Consider the following 12,791-nt stretch of genomic DNA (forward strand, 5'->3'; position numbering starts at 1 on the left):
TTTATCCTATTTTTTCAGATTTTTGTTATCAGAATTTTTAATGACTCCATCACAGTATGTAGGGTTGAGATAAAAATAAAATAATGTACCATATATTTATGCATAAAACTATTGATTTAAAGATAAAAGCAAGATAAAAGGTAAGATAAAAACAGCAATAAAACAAGACAGCTTTCAACATCCCAAGATGTCTTTATCAGCCATAAAAATTGTAAATCTACAACACATAAATTGTAAAGATCATAAAACTATGATAAATAAATGATTGAATAAAGTGGTACAAGGGCAGGACTGCATCTGTGATCCTTCTGAATTATGACATGTTGGTAAACAGTTGATACAGAGTCCTGAACTGCAATTGAAGACTATGGGAGGGGGGGGGTTGATATAAAGTGATTCCAACCAAAAGCAAAAGCAGTGATATGACTAATGAGCATCATCTATCACAAACTTGATTAGGATCAAGTGTGTGCCCGTGGGAACCCTCATCTATGCGATCTATGCGGTCTTTCAGCCTGCCCAAATTTGGGCAAAACTGCTTAGTTTTGCCCAAATTCACTGCAGGCGGGGCAGTCTATACAATAAATCACCTCTGTCTACACGAATGGACGGCGGCAATGGTAATTTCACCTGCAAGATTATCGACAAGACATTGTGGGCCCGAAGTTAGATTGACAGGAACTCCTACTCACAAGATCCATGAGATGATATAAGAAAAGCCCTGGTGGAAGAGAATTAACACCGTGGCTGATGGCTAAGGATTTTAAATACACAAGTCCGGGTGAAGGGTAAAGGACCATACCTAAAAATTTAAAATAAATTTTCTGTTTATACTCCAGGATAATCATCACGCGGTAAAAGTTTAGTTACAGGTGCAACTACTCGGCCAGAGCCGCCTGCCTGTCCATATCATTTAGATCAGAGTTTCCCAAACTGGGGTCCGCAAATCCTTGGGGGTCCATAGACCAGTTCCAGGGTCTACAGCAACTAGCAACATGTGCAGACATTGTCTAACAACGTAGTAGGTACAATGACTTTGGGAAGTATTCTGATATTGAGTTTTACACACAAATTACCTTTACTTTTTTTGATTTGCCCTCTTTTTTGTATACCTTTCAAGTAAGAACTTAACACAGAACTTTCTATTATATGCAATATCTCTCCATAACCAAATGTTTTAACATTTGGTTCTACGTATGCTGGATAAATAAGAGTTCATATTTAATTCAAAAATTTAGGTAATATTTTTAATTTTGCACTTTGTCTTCTACAATAGTAGAAGCAAGAAAACTAATTGCACTTTGCTACAGAAGATTAATCTTGCTTTTTAAAACCAAGATGCAAGTAACTGAAATTGACTTTGTAGTGTTCAAATTGACAAATGGAAGATATCATTAAAATCCTAGACTAACACTGTGTGGCCCAGCTTTTTCAAGAAAGCTTAGTTTTTTTTTTTCTCACAATGCTTTTAAAATAACTGAAATCACTTCGGTCACATCACTCTTCATCCTATCAAAATATTTCTAAATCCCTTGGTAAGTGCTTAATTTCTCATAATTTATATAGTGTTTAGTGAAATCTGAAAAGAAGGCTATAAAAAGAAATACTGCTTTGCAACAATAAACAATCTGAAATTTTACTTAATTTTATTTTATGTGCGGCATTCTGTGCAAAGGCAACTGAAATGAAACTAAAGCTATGAAAATAGAGAACTGCAAATATTTATTTAAGTTGGTTTTTTTTTTTTTTTGCATGTGGTATTTAGCAAAACATGTTTTATTACAAGGGCCAATATGGCAATATCACCATGACTTATGTCAGGGGTCGGCAACCTTTTGAGTGAAGAGCCATTTTTGATCTAATTGAAAAAAAAAAAAAAAAAAAAAAAATAATAATAATAATAATAATAATAATAATAATAATCTGAAGAGCCGCACTTTAGCTCAAGCTGGGGGGGGGGGCGCTTTTAAGAAGTGGAATAGAGTGGGAAGATGTTTTATTAAAAAAATATATTTTTTGAAATATTATTTATTAATAATATTTCTAATTAATGTGACTTTTGCAGCTGAATTTCTTGAGAGTCTCTAAACATCAGGGAAGTACGCTGTAATTTTCATCTTTAAGCATGCTGAGACTCTCACTGCTCAGACGGTTTCTTGATTTATTTTGTAATATAGTTCTTGATTATACTTTGGCACGATGACCAGGTCAGTGGAGTTTACAATAAATCAATCAATACAAACGTTAATCGTATTTAGCAGTCACAGGCTTGAACCCCAGTCCACTCAAAGAGCGTGTGCTACTGCACTCACTCCTGACCACTCAGCTACGTCAGTTCATGTTCAAAAACCATTTGCTCACAGAAATTTGTCAAACCAAAAACTGAGAGAAGTCCAAATGCAAATATTTTCAAATGTGTGTGTGTCTGGCAAGCTACACCATGTATCGAACACAATTTGGTCTTGCTTTTTCAACTCCTCCATCAACATCCATTTATATAGAATTGCAAGGGCAGCCTTTTGCCTCTCCAAACCCTCAATTTCAGTTTTAAGGCCTTTTAAGTTTTGCACTCCACATATCCTTGATTTTTAAGTCCTCTAACTCCATTTCAAACTTTGCTTCACATGGGCAAAAGTTAAAGAGTTGCAGTTACATGCTCAAAGAGCCGCATGCGACTCGCAAGCCACAGGTTGCTGATGACCCCTGACTTATGTAAACAAAAACACTAAACTACGTAATAAATACAGGAAATTCCTGCTGCAGTTAATGTTAAACTTGGCAGAGTGCAATTCTACCCCTAAATTTAGGTGGCTTGGTACATAGGAATCATTTTGTCAAGTTCAACTTTAACAAACATAGCAAATTTCTGTAGTAGTTTTTTTCCCCGCTAATCTTTAAAATATGTCTAACATAACAGTTAAAATTTTAATGCTGAAATAAAAAATATATATATATATTAAAATAACACACTCTGCATGTAAAAAAATGATTTATTATTAGACAGAAAGAAATTGATGAGGAAATTATTATAATAGCAAGTCTGCTCTGGGGATCTTCTTTAGTAGCAAGGTGCACGGAGAACAGAAATTTGGGTTAAAACACTACATATTATTTTAAAACACAGATGAATATTATACCAAGAATGATAGTAATCTATAGTAATGATGAACAGATTCCCTGGATTTATTTATTTTCTCAGCTATTCATACCCTTCCCCCATTGGAACCTAGAGACTACTCAAATTTAAAGCCAGCTATATATGAGTACCATACCACAACATTGAGGTTTCAAACTCTGAAGCCGGAGTCAAAGAACATAATTAGTGTTATTAGAGATCAAAAAGACAATTTCAAAGTAGTACCTAAAAAGATTTTAACAACAGAAGTTAAACAACATCATGTCACAGCTAACTGAACTCCCCTGATTACACTGAATTACTGGAAGGGAACACTACAGAATACAGTTATTCCCTGTATAATGTGCATTTGTGTTTATGAGATTATGTACATTTAAATTAATTTCCTGTTATTTCTTTTGTGCATGGTTTCTTTCTATCTGATAATAAATCACTTTCAAACACAGAAAGTTATTTTATTATTTCATCATGTTTGTATTTAAAACTATGATTTTATTAATGAAATTTTTACTCTTATGTGCACATCAGCCAAACAATGATAGAAGGTACCATGGAATGCCAACCTTTATTAGACAATGTTTTGTTCTATCAAAATGTTTGGATGCAGAGATAACTAGGATACTTACTATCAGAGTGCATAATTTCTACTGTGAAGTTTGGTGGAGGTGGTTTAGTGCTACGGACTGGGTCAGACTTGGTCTGTTAGTGGTAGAGCTCAAAATCAAAGTCTATGACCTACGTGGACATTCTGAACAACTAAGCTACTTGGGACATACTATGAAAATGGGTTCTATCATTATCAACAAAACAATGCACCTCACAAGTTTGTGAACAATGATATCAGTAAGTTGGACTTGCCAGCTCAGAGTCCAGATCTGAATCCCAGTGAACACTTGTGGGAAGAACTGGACTTCTGGTTTAAGCTGTGGCCAAAATGGTCTTCTAAACAAACTTTAGCAGCAGTTTTTTCAGAAGAAACCTATGCAAATTCCAGCTGAAACCTACTGGACGTTAGTAGAAAGTGTGCCCAGGATGATTGAGGCTATCACACAAGCCAAAGGCAACACACCACTATGTATACAAGTCTGAATTAACAAAAAAATAAGGGGGCGCCTCCGTAGCCAGGTGGGAAGGAGCAGCAGTGCGTAGCACACGCTTCTTGATTAGACCGGGGTTCGAGCCCGTCACCACCAAATACGGAGGATGCGGGAAGGTCATGGATGACCACCGCATATCCCGGAGCAATATGGCCTTAGTTGCTAATGCTCCTAAAAACTAAATAACAAAAAAAAATAACAAAAAAATAAAAAAGTCAGCAACACATAGTAAAAAAAATAAAATAGAAATTAAACTTTGTGCATACCTGTATAGTCACAGTAGGCTGATTGTCTGCAGCAGTAGAAAATATCTGAGACTTTTTTGTTGGAATTACAGAATTTCTTGGAATTAATTTTGTCATAACACCACCTACAGTTTCAATACCCAAAGTTAAGGGATTAACATCCAAGAGAACCAATTCACCTAAGGTAAATAAAAATAAAGACATTACAACTTTGATTACTTTTATAATTTATTTATTTATAAATTACAATTGAAAGGTAAAGTTAAATCTAAGAGCAGACCTGGCAGTGACAAACATTCATTTCTTGCAACTTCACTTTTTTTTTTTTTTTTAATTTCTTTGGAATTCATAACTACAGTTTATGAATAAGTACAGCAAAGTAGGTAATTTGCTTGTTTTTTTTTTGAAAAATGCATATTTTGGGAAAAAAAAAAAAAAAAAAAAAATTCTGTACAGTCCTTACCTGTATCTTCTTCACCACTCAGAACACCAGCCTGCACTGCTGCTCCATATGCAACAGCTTCATCAGGATTAATTCCACGTGAAGGTTCCTTCCCATTAAAATATTCTTTGACCAACTGCTGGATCTTAGGAATTCGAGTAGAACCTCCAACTAAAACAATTTCATCTATGTCTTTCTTTTGCAAGTCTGCATCTTCCAACACTTTTTGTACTGGTTTCAGAGTGGAGCGAAACAAGTCCTTTAAAAAAGATTTTACTCTAAATTGTATAACTTGCACTTATTTAAAAAATACATTTAACAAATGTATTTTTAAATTTTAAACAATGAAAATTTTACCACCTCAGAAGCCATTTAATTCAATGGAACTTTCCCTCTATAATACTTACATAAAAATAACTTTTAAAAAAGATCTTACAATTTGTTCTGTTATGAAAAAATTACTTTATTCTTAGAAAATTAAAGTTAGCTTAATTCATTTCAATTAAAAATAATAAAAATTTGTTAGATGTAGTCCAGATTTTAAAACAAATTCTAAATTAATAAAAAAAGTAGTACAAACTATACTATGTTACCAGATATTGAGCACATGCACATCACACATCTACAATATTGGACACCTACGTCCAATATTGTTAGTAGTACCCTTTCACAGTTTTCAGATTATATCTCAACAGAAGATTCAGAGAAACAGGGAGAGACCACCAAATATATGCAGAGAAAAAAGAAACATGAATTCTATAACCAACAGAAACAGAAAAATGAGAGTATCAAAGAATGTTAACAGAAGTTGTACGACTCAAAACTGTCAACTGAAATTCATAAACATAACAATGGTATGTAATAAAACATAAAGCTCTTCATATTTCTCACATTAAATGAAAAAGACAGCAATTCTGTTGCTTAGATATAGATGGGTTTTTTTTTTTTCCAGTTAGGTTATGTTAGAAATATGAAAATCCCATGAATAAAAAAAAAAAAAAAAAAAAATTTCAGTGCAAAGAACTAAGAGGACGAAGATCCGTCTGGATTATTAATCACCTTAAAGTAAAATGAAGTCCTACACATTTGCTGCTCAGTCCAAAAAAAAAAAAAAAAAAAAAAACCCAAAAATTAAAAATAAAATACACTGCTTATGTGTTTATCTGCTCACATGTAAAATTATCCAGCTAACCACTGAATTTCCCCAAGTTGTTAGCCTCAAATACCCACATACTTAACTTATTCTAATAATTAATAACTTGCTAGTTGAGAGAAGAAGAAAAAAAAAAAAAAAAAAAAAACTTTCCTACAATCCATGTCTAAACCTCTTCCCTCATCATTTGAATTTATGGCTCCTAGTTCTAGTATTATTTATAACCATGAAGGGCCTTTCATCGGTAAACACTGACCAGGTCCTAATAAGATGCCTGGTTACCGAGCCCTACAGTTCAATACTCAATCATTCCTCATATGGGTGCTTTTTTGCTTCATCAGGTACACTGCCTGTCTATAGACTCTATCAAGAAGAGTCTCTCCTTTTTCTTTTTTTTTTAGGTAGTCTCCATCTTTGACAGTGCATTCCAGGTGGAATCTTACAACTGTATTATATAATGGAATTATGACCTCTCTATGTCAACAAATAAATTTTGATAAATCACTGATAGGACATAATACCATCTCCACCTATATACACTGCACAGAGAACTTCATATCCACTTGTAAACACCCCTTCCCAATCCCTTTCTTTCTTTGTGTTTAATTCAACCCTACCGAGCAGTCAAGTTATTTTCAGTTTCTACTCCCCAAAATAATCTAACTGCTGCATTAAAACATAGCTACCACTTTTCTGACCCTCCATGAAGCTTAGCAAAAAAGTTATCTGAAAGAAATGCTGCTTGGTGCTGATCATTAACCACTCTCCCATCTGCAAATTTTGACATAACCCCCATCCCTTCGTTGAAGTCATTTAACCCAGAACTGATTCTTGAAGAATTCCCTTTCTAATGTTAACACAATCTGAAGAGTAGTCATTAACACAAACCTGAAGTTCATCTTGTGTCCCATCTAAGAATCTTACCTGTGATCTGGCTAATACATCAATATCTCATGGAGAGCTGAGTCAAATGCTTTGCTAAAATCCAAATAAATGACACTGAAATTACTTCCTACCTCCAGCTTATGAGTGACCATGTCAAAAACAGCTAACTGGATTAAACAAAACAGAATTCCATTACTACCTAGATGATAGTGTATAGCAATGACTCCATTTTTGTTACCACCAAAGTCAGACTTACCAGTCTGCAGTTATCCACTTCACTCTTAGAACAGTGGCACTTCTTCAATCCATAGGAATGGATCCTGAGCCCAACAATGTGATAATTAATCTTAACAATTCAATGCACTTTCTTCCCACCTCCCTCAAAATTAGTGGAAACATGCCATAAACTACAGAGCAGGTTTTTTTTTTTTTTTTTTTTTTTAAATGAACAATTATCTGTAATTTCAATATTAATAACTTCATAATGCCTGGAGTCACTTGCAGTTTTTTTCTCACCATGAAGGGTCTTTCATCTGTAAACACTGATGCACAGTAGTATCTATTCAATTCATCTACAACACCATCTAGGTAATTGTACTAGCCATATAGCACACAAGGTAGCTACAGACGTTTGCTACATCAGACAAAAAAAAATAGATAAGAAAATAGACAAATTATGTGCTTCTCTCCTCATGTAGATAACTAACCAATATATCCTGCAAATTGTCAGCCTCAACTATTTATGGAGATAACTTTTTCCAGTAATCAACAACTCACTGGCTAAAGGAAAAAACTTCCTACAGTTTAGTCTAGTCTAAACTCTTCCCCATAATTTGAATTTATGGCCCTTAGTTCAGGAATTCTGTATAACAGTACAAATTTCTCCTTCATTCATTTTACTAATCCCTCTCAGAGCCTTATAAACTCATTAGCTTCCCAAGTTCTGTAACTCACATAATCAAAGTCATTCCTTGTATGTTTGCCCTTATACCAATCTCACCATGCAAGTTTTTTTTTTTTTTTTTTTTTAATAATGACTAGAAGGCTTCGCCCCTGCTCACTTTTATATGTAAAATGTAGAGGTATGATAGAGTGAGTCAAATCTCTTCTACGTAAAAGACACCTGTCAATGCATTGATGTTCTTCCTCCCCTTTTTACTCCCATCCTTCAGCTATCTCCCTCATTCATGGTTTTTCCCCCCCTCTCTTTTGTTCTCCTTCAGGAAGCTCAGGTGGCCCCTGATGGAGAGCAGCCAGGTACTGTGGACAGCTTGGCTCACCTCCCAGTGGTGATGGTGGGCAACATGGAATCCCACTAGGGGTCCTGTGGCCAAAAGGCCAGTACAAACAACAAAACCCAACACTAAACTACACATGCAACACAATTTTTTTGGCTTTTACAAAGGTTCTGGATTCATCACAAGGGTACTGATGGTGCAGATGTGGGAAACCACAGGGGGTGCCTTACCCAAGCACTATCCCACTATGATCGATATCTAATCAGGAAATGACCTATGTAATTATTTTCCTGTGCATTTGTGATGTAATTGCCAAGCCCATATGTACCACATGACCCGCATCCCTCTTCTCCCATTGGCTAGCTTGCCCCCCCAGCATTCTCAAGGTGGAATAAATATCATTATGTAATTATTTACCTGCGTTTGCATAGGTCACTTAGGAAAATGCCTTTGCTTCGGGTTCCATAAGGCATGAGGAATATTGTTGCATCCGCAAAAAGTAGGACTAAAATATTTACAAACTATACACAAATATACAAACTATATCGGGTCCCTTCATCAGCTGACATTACAATGGAACATTCAATGGATCAAATAATGCCATGTGTGGTCATATATTACAGAGTGAAGCACGTGCACGAGGTTGGTGAATGTTATGGAGGTAACTGTCTTTCAATGGAAGACAACAATGTAATTATTTACCTGTGCACTTGTAGTGACGTAACTGCCTAGCCCTCTTCTCCTATTGGCTCATATAAATAACACTAGGAGGAAAACTTAATGTATACAGAGAAAACCCCGAACACAAAAGGTATCAGAACTTATAGTACTTAGAAGTCTTCTCTATCTGTCTATAAGACAGAGGGAAGAGACTTTGTAATACAGGTTATTAATTAACCTGACTGCTCTCTTTTGAACAGAGTCTAGAAGCCTGAGAGAGGTTATGAGGTCACAACCACAGATGAAGGAACAATATTCCATGGTAAGGTAGATTTTGGATTTATACAGAGTGAGTAGCCATGTGGAAGAAGTGAAAAAACTCAGTTTAGATACAGAGTAAGCAACATTTGTGATATGCTTATGCCAAGAGATTAGAAGTAGAGTAATCTTAATGGAGATATTTGATCTTGTCTAGAAAAATGAGTGTCAGCAAAGGCAAGCACAGGAGAAAAAAAAATCCTTTTTGCAAGATATAAAGATAGGAATGAGTTTTAGAAGGAGCGAAATTAACTAGGTTATCTTTCCCCCACTGGAGAATTATCAGGAGATTAGCACTTAAGGAATTGGTAGTGGATATTCAAGAAGTTGAAGCTGTTTGCGCAGGGTAATGTTTCTCAAATTGTAAGGCGAAATTCAATATGCTATCATCACCAAAAGTATGGATAGGATTTTCAGTTAATAGAAGGCCATTAATATACAAGAGGGAAAGTATGGGAAAAAAAAACTGAATGAACCTTGGGGAATGCCAGCATTAGTGGAGAAGTTAGAGCTATCTACCACCACTTACAGTAAACAGTCAGGAAAAAAACTGAATATCCAATTATAAAAACAGTCAGCAATCCATAAGCTGGAAGCTTATTTAGGAAAACTTTATGCCAAACAATCAAAAGCCTTTCAAATGTCAAAGACAACTGCTTGAGTTTCACCAAACCTTTCCATTGAAAGGTTTGGTGAAACTCAAATGTAAGCCAATATATCTCCAGTGGTTCAACATGGACAGAATCCATATTGGCAATCACTGACCAGATGGAAAGTTGTTTAGGAGTTGGTGGTTAGATTTCTTTAGAAAGAGCAGAAGTGCAGTGGGATGATAATTGGATCACCCTTTTCAGGTAGTGGCCTGATATGAACATATTTTCAAGCAGAAGGAAACACACCAGTGGAATAAGAAAGTGTAAAAAGGCAACAGAGAAGAGGAGAAAGCTTAGAAGTTCAGGTTTAGAGAACAAGCATAAAAATACCATCAGAACCTAGAGCTTTTTTTTTTTTTTTTTTTTTGGTAGTTGTTGGCACATCGGCTTCTGTGGCCATAGTGCACCTCCCAAGGTTTTTGCAGTACTTTGATCCAATCCCGAGGCGGGATTCAAACCTGCGACCTTTGGGTTGCCAGGCAGGCACTTGACCCACCTGGCTAGCCCAGTCGGCTCCTAGAGCTTTTGAAGCCGCCAAAAGACTACAGCAGTCATTGAATGCAGTGTACATTTTGGGAATGGTAGGAGGTGGTTTAAAAATATCATCAATATAAGAGTTAGAAGAAAAGCAGGATGCTAGCAGGTCAGCTTTACCTTTAGCTGAGGTGGCAGCAGAACTATCAGGTTTTAACAGGGTTGGGAGTACAGATATGCAAAAGTTTTGGCCAATAGCTTTGGCAAGGAACCAGAATATTTGACTACCATTTAGGTAAGAAACAAGTTTATTACCCTTAGCCTATTCAAAACCTAGTTTGGACTGATTGATAACTGCTGTACTATTGAAGGAGGTTGTTTATGAATGGGTAATGCACACACATCATTTCTACTGCCAAGGTAGTTTTAATGCATCATTTTAATTATATCTCATATTGTGAATACCTTCACAATGAGTTGCCATGATATTGCACTGCCTTGAATAAGTAACGCTTCACCTATAGAAAAGACTGTTACTTATTCTCAGCGGATACTACTACCACTCAGACGGCACCGCTTCAAGGCTTTTTGGCTCCTCTTCTGTGACTGGGTACCCTGTTATTGCAATAGTGACAATCCAGTTATGAAGTATAACTCCACAATATGAGAGATGCCTGATGGTATGCATAGTTTAATCTAAAAGACATTTCTTGGCTAAATGGCTAAGAATATGAAGGAGTTTGTTTATGCTTGAGTAATGCGCACACACACACACACACACATCATTTCTACTACCAAGGTAGTCTCTTTTAATGAATAGTTTTAATTATATCTCATATTGTGAATACCTTCACAATATGAAGGTGTGTACAGTACCCATGCATAAACAAACTCCTTCATACTCTTAGGCACATTTAGCCAAGAAATATCTTTTAGATGCTGTTCAACTGTTGCAAGCTTTAGTGTAGGCAGACAATGAATCTGGAGATTTGGATGCAAGCTAATTGCATTTATTGGAAAACCAAGATTTAGGTATTGGATGACATTATAAGGTGGAGTGTGGAATGAAGGATTTCATCCCTACAATAATAATTTCACAGACACAAAATTTGACACAGCACTTAAAACAGTAATCCAACCAAGGAAAAGAATCAAAATCTTCTTACAGATCATTCCAATTTGCATTCTTGTAATGCTAAACACTTGGCTGAAAATGGACATGACAGAAAGGCTCCATTGGAGATGAGACCATCATTAAGTTGTGCATCTGAGGTGTCCTAGGGGACCACTCACCTTGACTATGTACTTGAAAAGTTTTTTTTTGATAAAAAATCAAGAGCGTTAGCTGTATGGTTAGGATTGTCTGGTATTCTGGTAGGTAAGTGAACAAAATCCATGAGAGGACATTACAAATAGCAAAAGCCCGAGCAACTCGACCAGCTGGGTCCTTGTAATGGGAAAACTGAAGACAGCTCGAGTTGTGAACATTAAGATTGCCAAGGAAAATTACCTTACTGTTAGGAAAGTTGGGCTTCAAAGGAAAGGTCACAGAGTTCCAAATGATATATATATATATATAAGCTTGCTTTTTTGCATAATATGCCTCTACTAATGCTAATTAGTGGAATTTGGATATAGATTGAGGCAACAGATGAATTTTACAGAATGGGACAGAGATTAAGCCACAGAAGATTGGAAAGAAGATAAAATTACTAAGTCTATGACAGGGAAAGTCAGAGTGAACATACGCACAAATACCACCTTTCAAGCAAAAGGAATCATACAGTGAATAATTATGATAACTGAGGTGAGCAGTGGTTAAATCAACCAATGATTGGGATTCTGCTAGAAAAAGTAAGTGGTGTTTTGCTGACTAAGTAGAAATGGACATCATTGAAATTGAAGATTGAGCTTCTTAAAAGGGTTCAAAGATGGGCAACCCAATGTCTTTTTAGACAAGGGGTACATACTTGGATACAGTAATCCAAGTACGCTCTTGCAATTTCCTTATACAGTGGAATTATGACCTCCATCTCTACAGACTACTGTTTGATAAATCATTGAAAGGACACCATGAGCTTTCCTGGCCACCTGTCTACATTGCTCAGAACTTGATATCCACCCATATCATAATTCCAGGATTTCTTTCTTCTTCAACTGTTTTAATTCAATCCCAGGAAGTGGGAAGTTATTTTGGAATTCCTATTCCCCTTGCATTTTTCTGCACTTTTCTGACCATTCCTGAACCTGTTCAAGTCATCCCGAAGGAGTGGTACTTGGCACTGATCATTAACAACTCTCCAAATCTTTTCTCATCTGAAAATTTTGGCATCACATCATCATCATCATCAGCCATTTTCAATCCACTGCAGGATGAAGGCCTCTCCAGCAACTTTCCAGTTCCTTCTGTTTTGAGCACTGGCCATCCATTTACTACTCAAAAACTCATGAATTTCATCTATCCATCTCCGCCTTTGTCTTCCAGGTTTT

The 12,791-nt window shown here is 35.9% G+C and overlaps 1 protein-coding gene across 2 annotated transcripts in view; it reads right to left on the reverse strand.

Annotated features, from left to right (window-relative positions):
- Positions 1-12,791, reverse strand: part of LOC150087712 (endoplasmic reticulum chaperone BiP-like) — a 69,274-nt gene that overhangs the window by 2,162 nt on the left and 54,321 nt on the right. For both annotated transcript variants that reach the window (XM_090369913.1, XM_090369914.1), the window contains exons 6-7: positions 4,942-5,179; positions 4,500-4,657 (exon numbers count right to left, since the gene is read on the reverse strand). In XM_090369913.1, coding sequence (XP_090226039.1) covers positions 4,500-4,657; positions 4,942-5,179 — 396 coding nt within the window. The remainder of the gene's footprint in view (positions 1-4,499; positions 4,658-4,941; positions 5,180-12,791) is intronic.

Source organism: Mastigoproctus giganteus, chromosome 3, assembly GCF_048544385.1.
Source record: "Mastigoproctus giganteus isolate SK-2022 chromosome 3, ASM4854438v1, whole genome shotgun sequence".
NCBI classification, from domain to species: Eukaryota; Metazoa; Arthropoda; class Arachnida; order Uropygi; family Thelyphonidae; genus Mastigoproctus; species Mastigoproctus giganteus.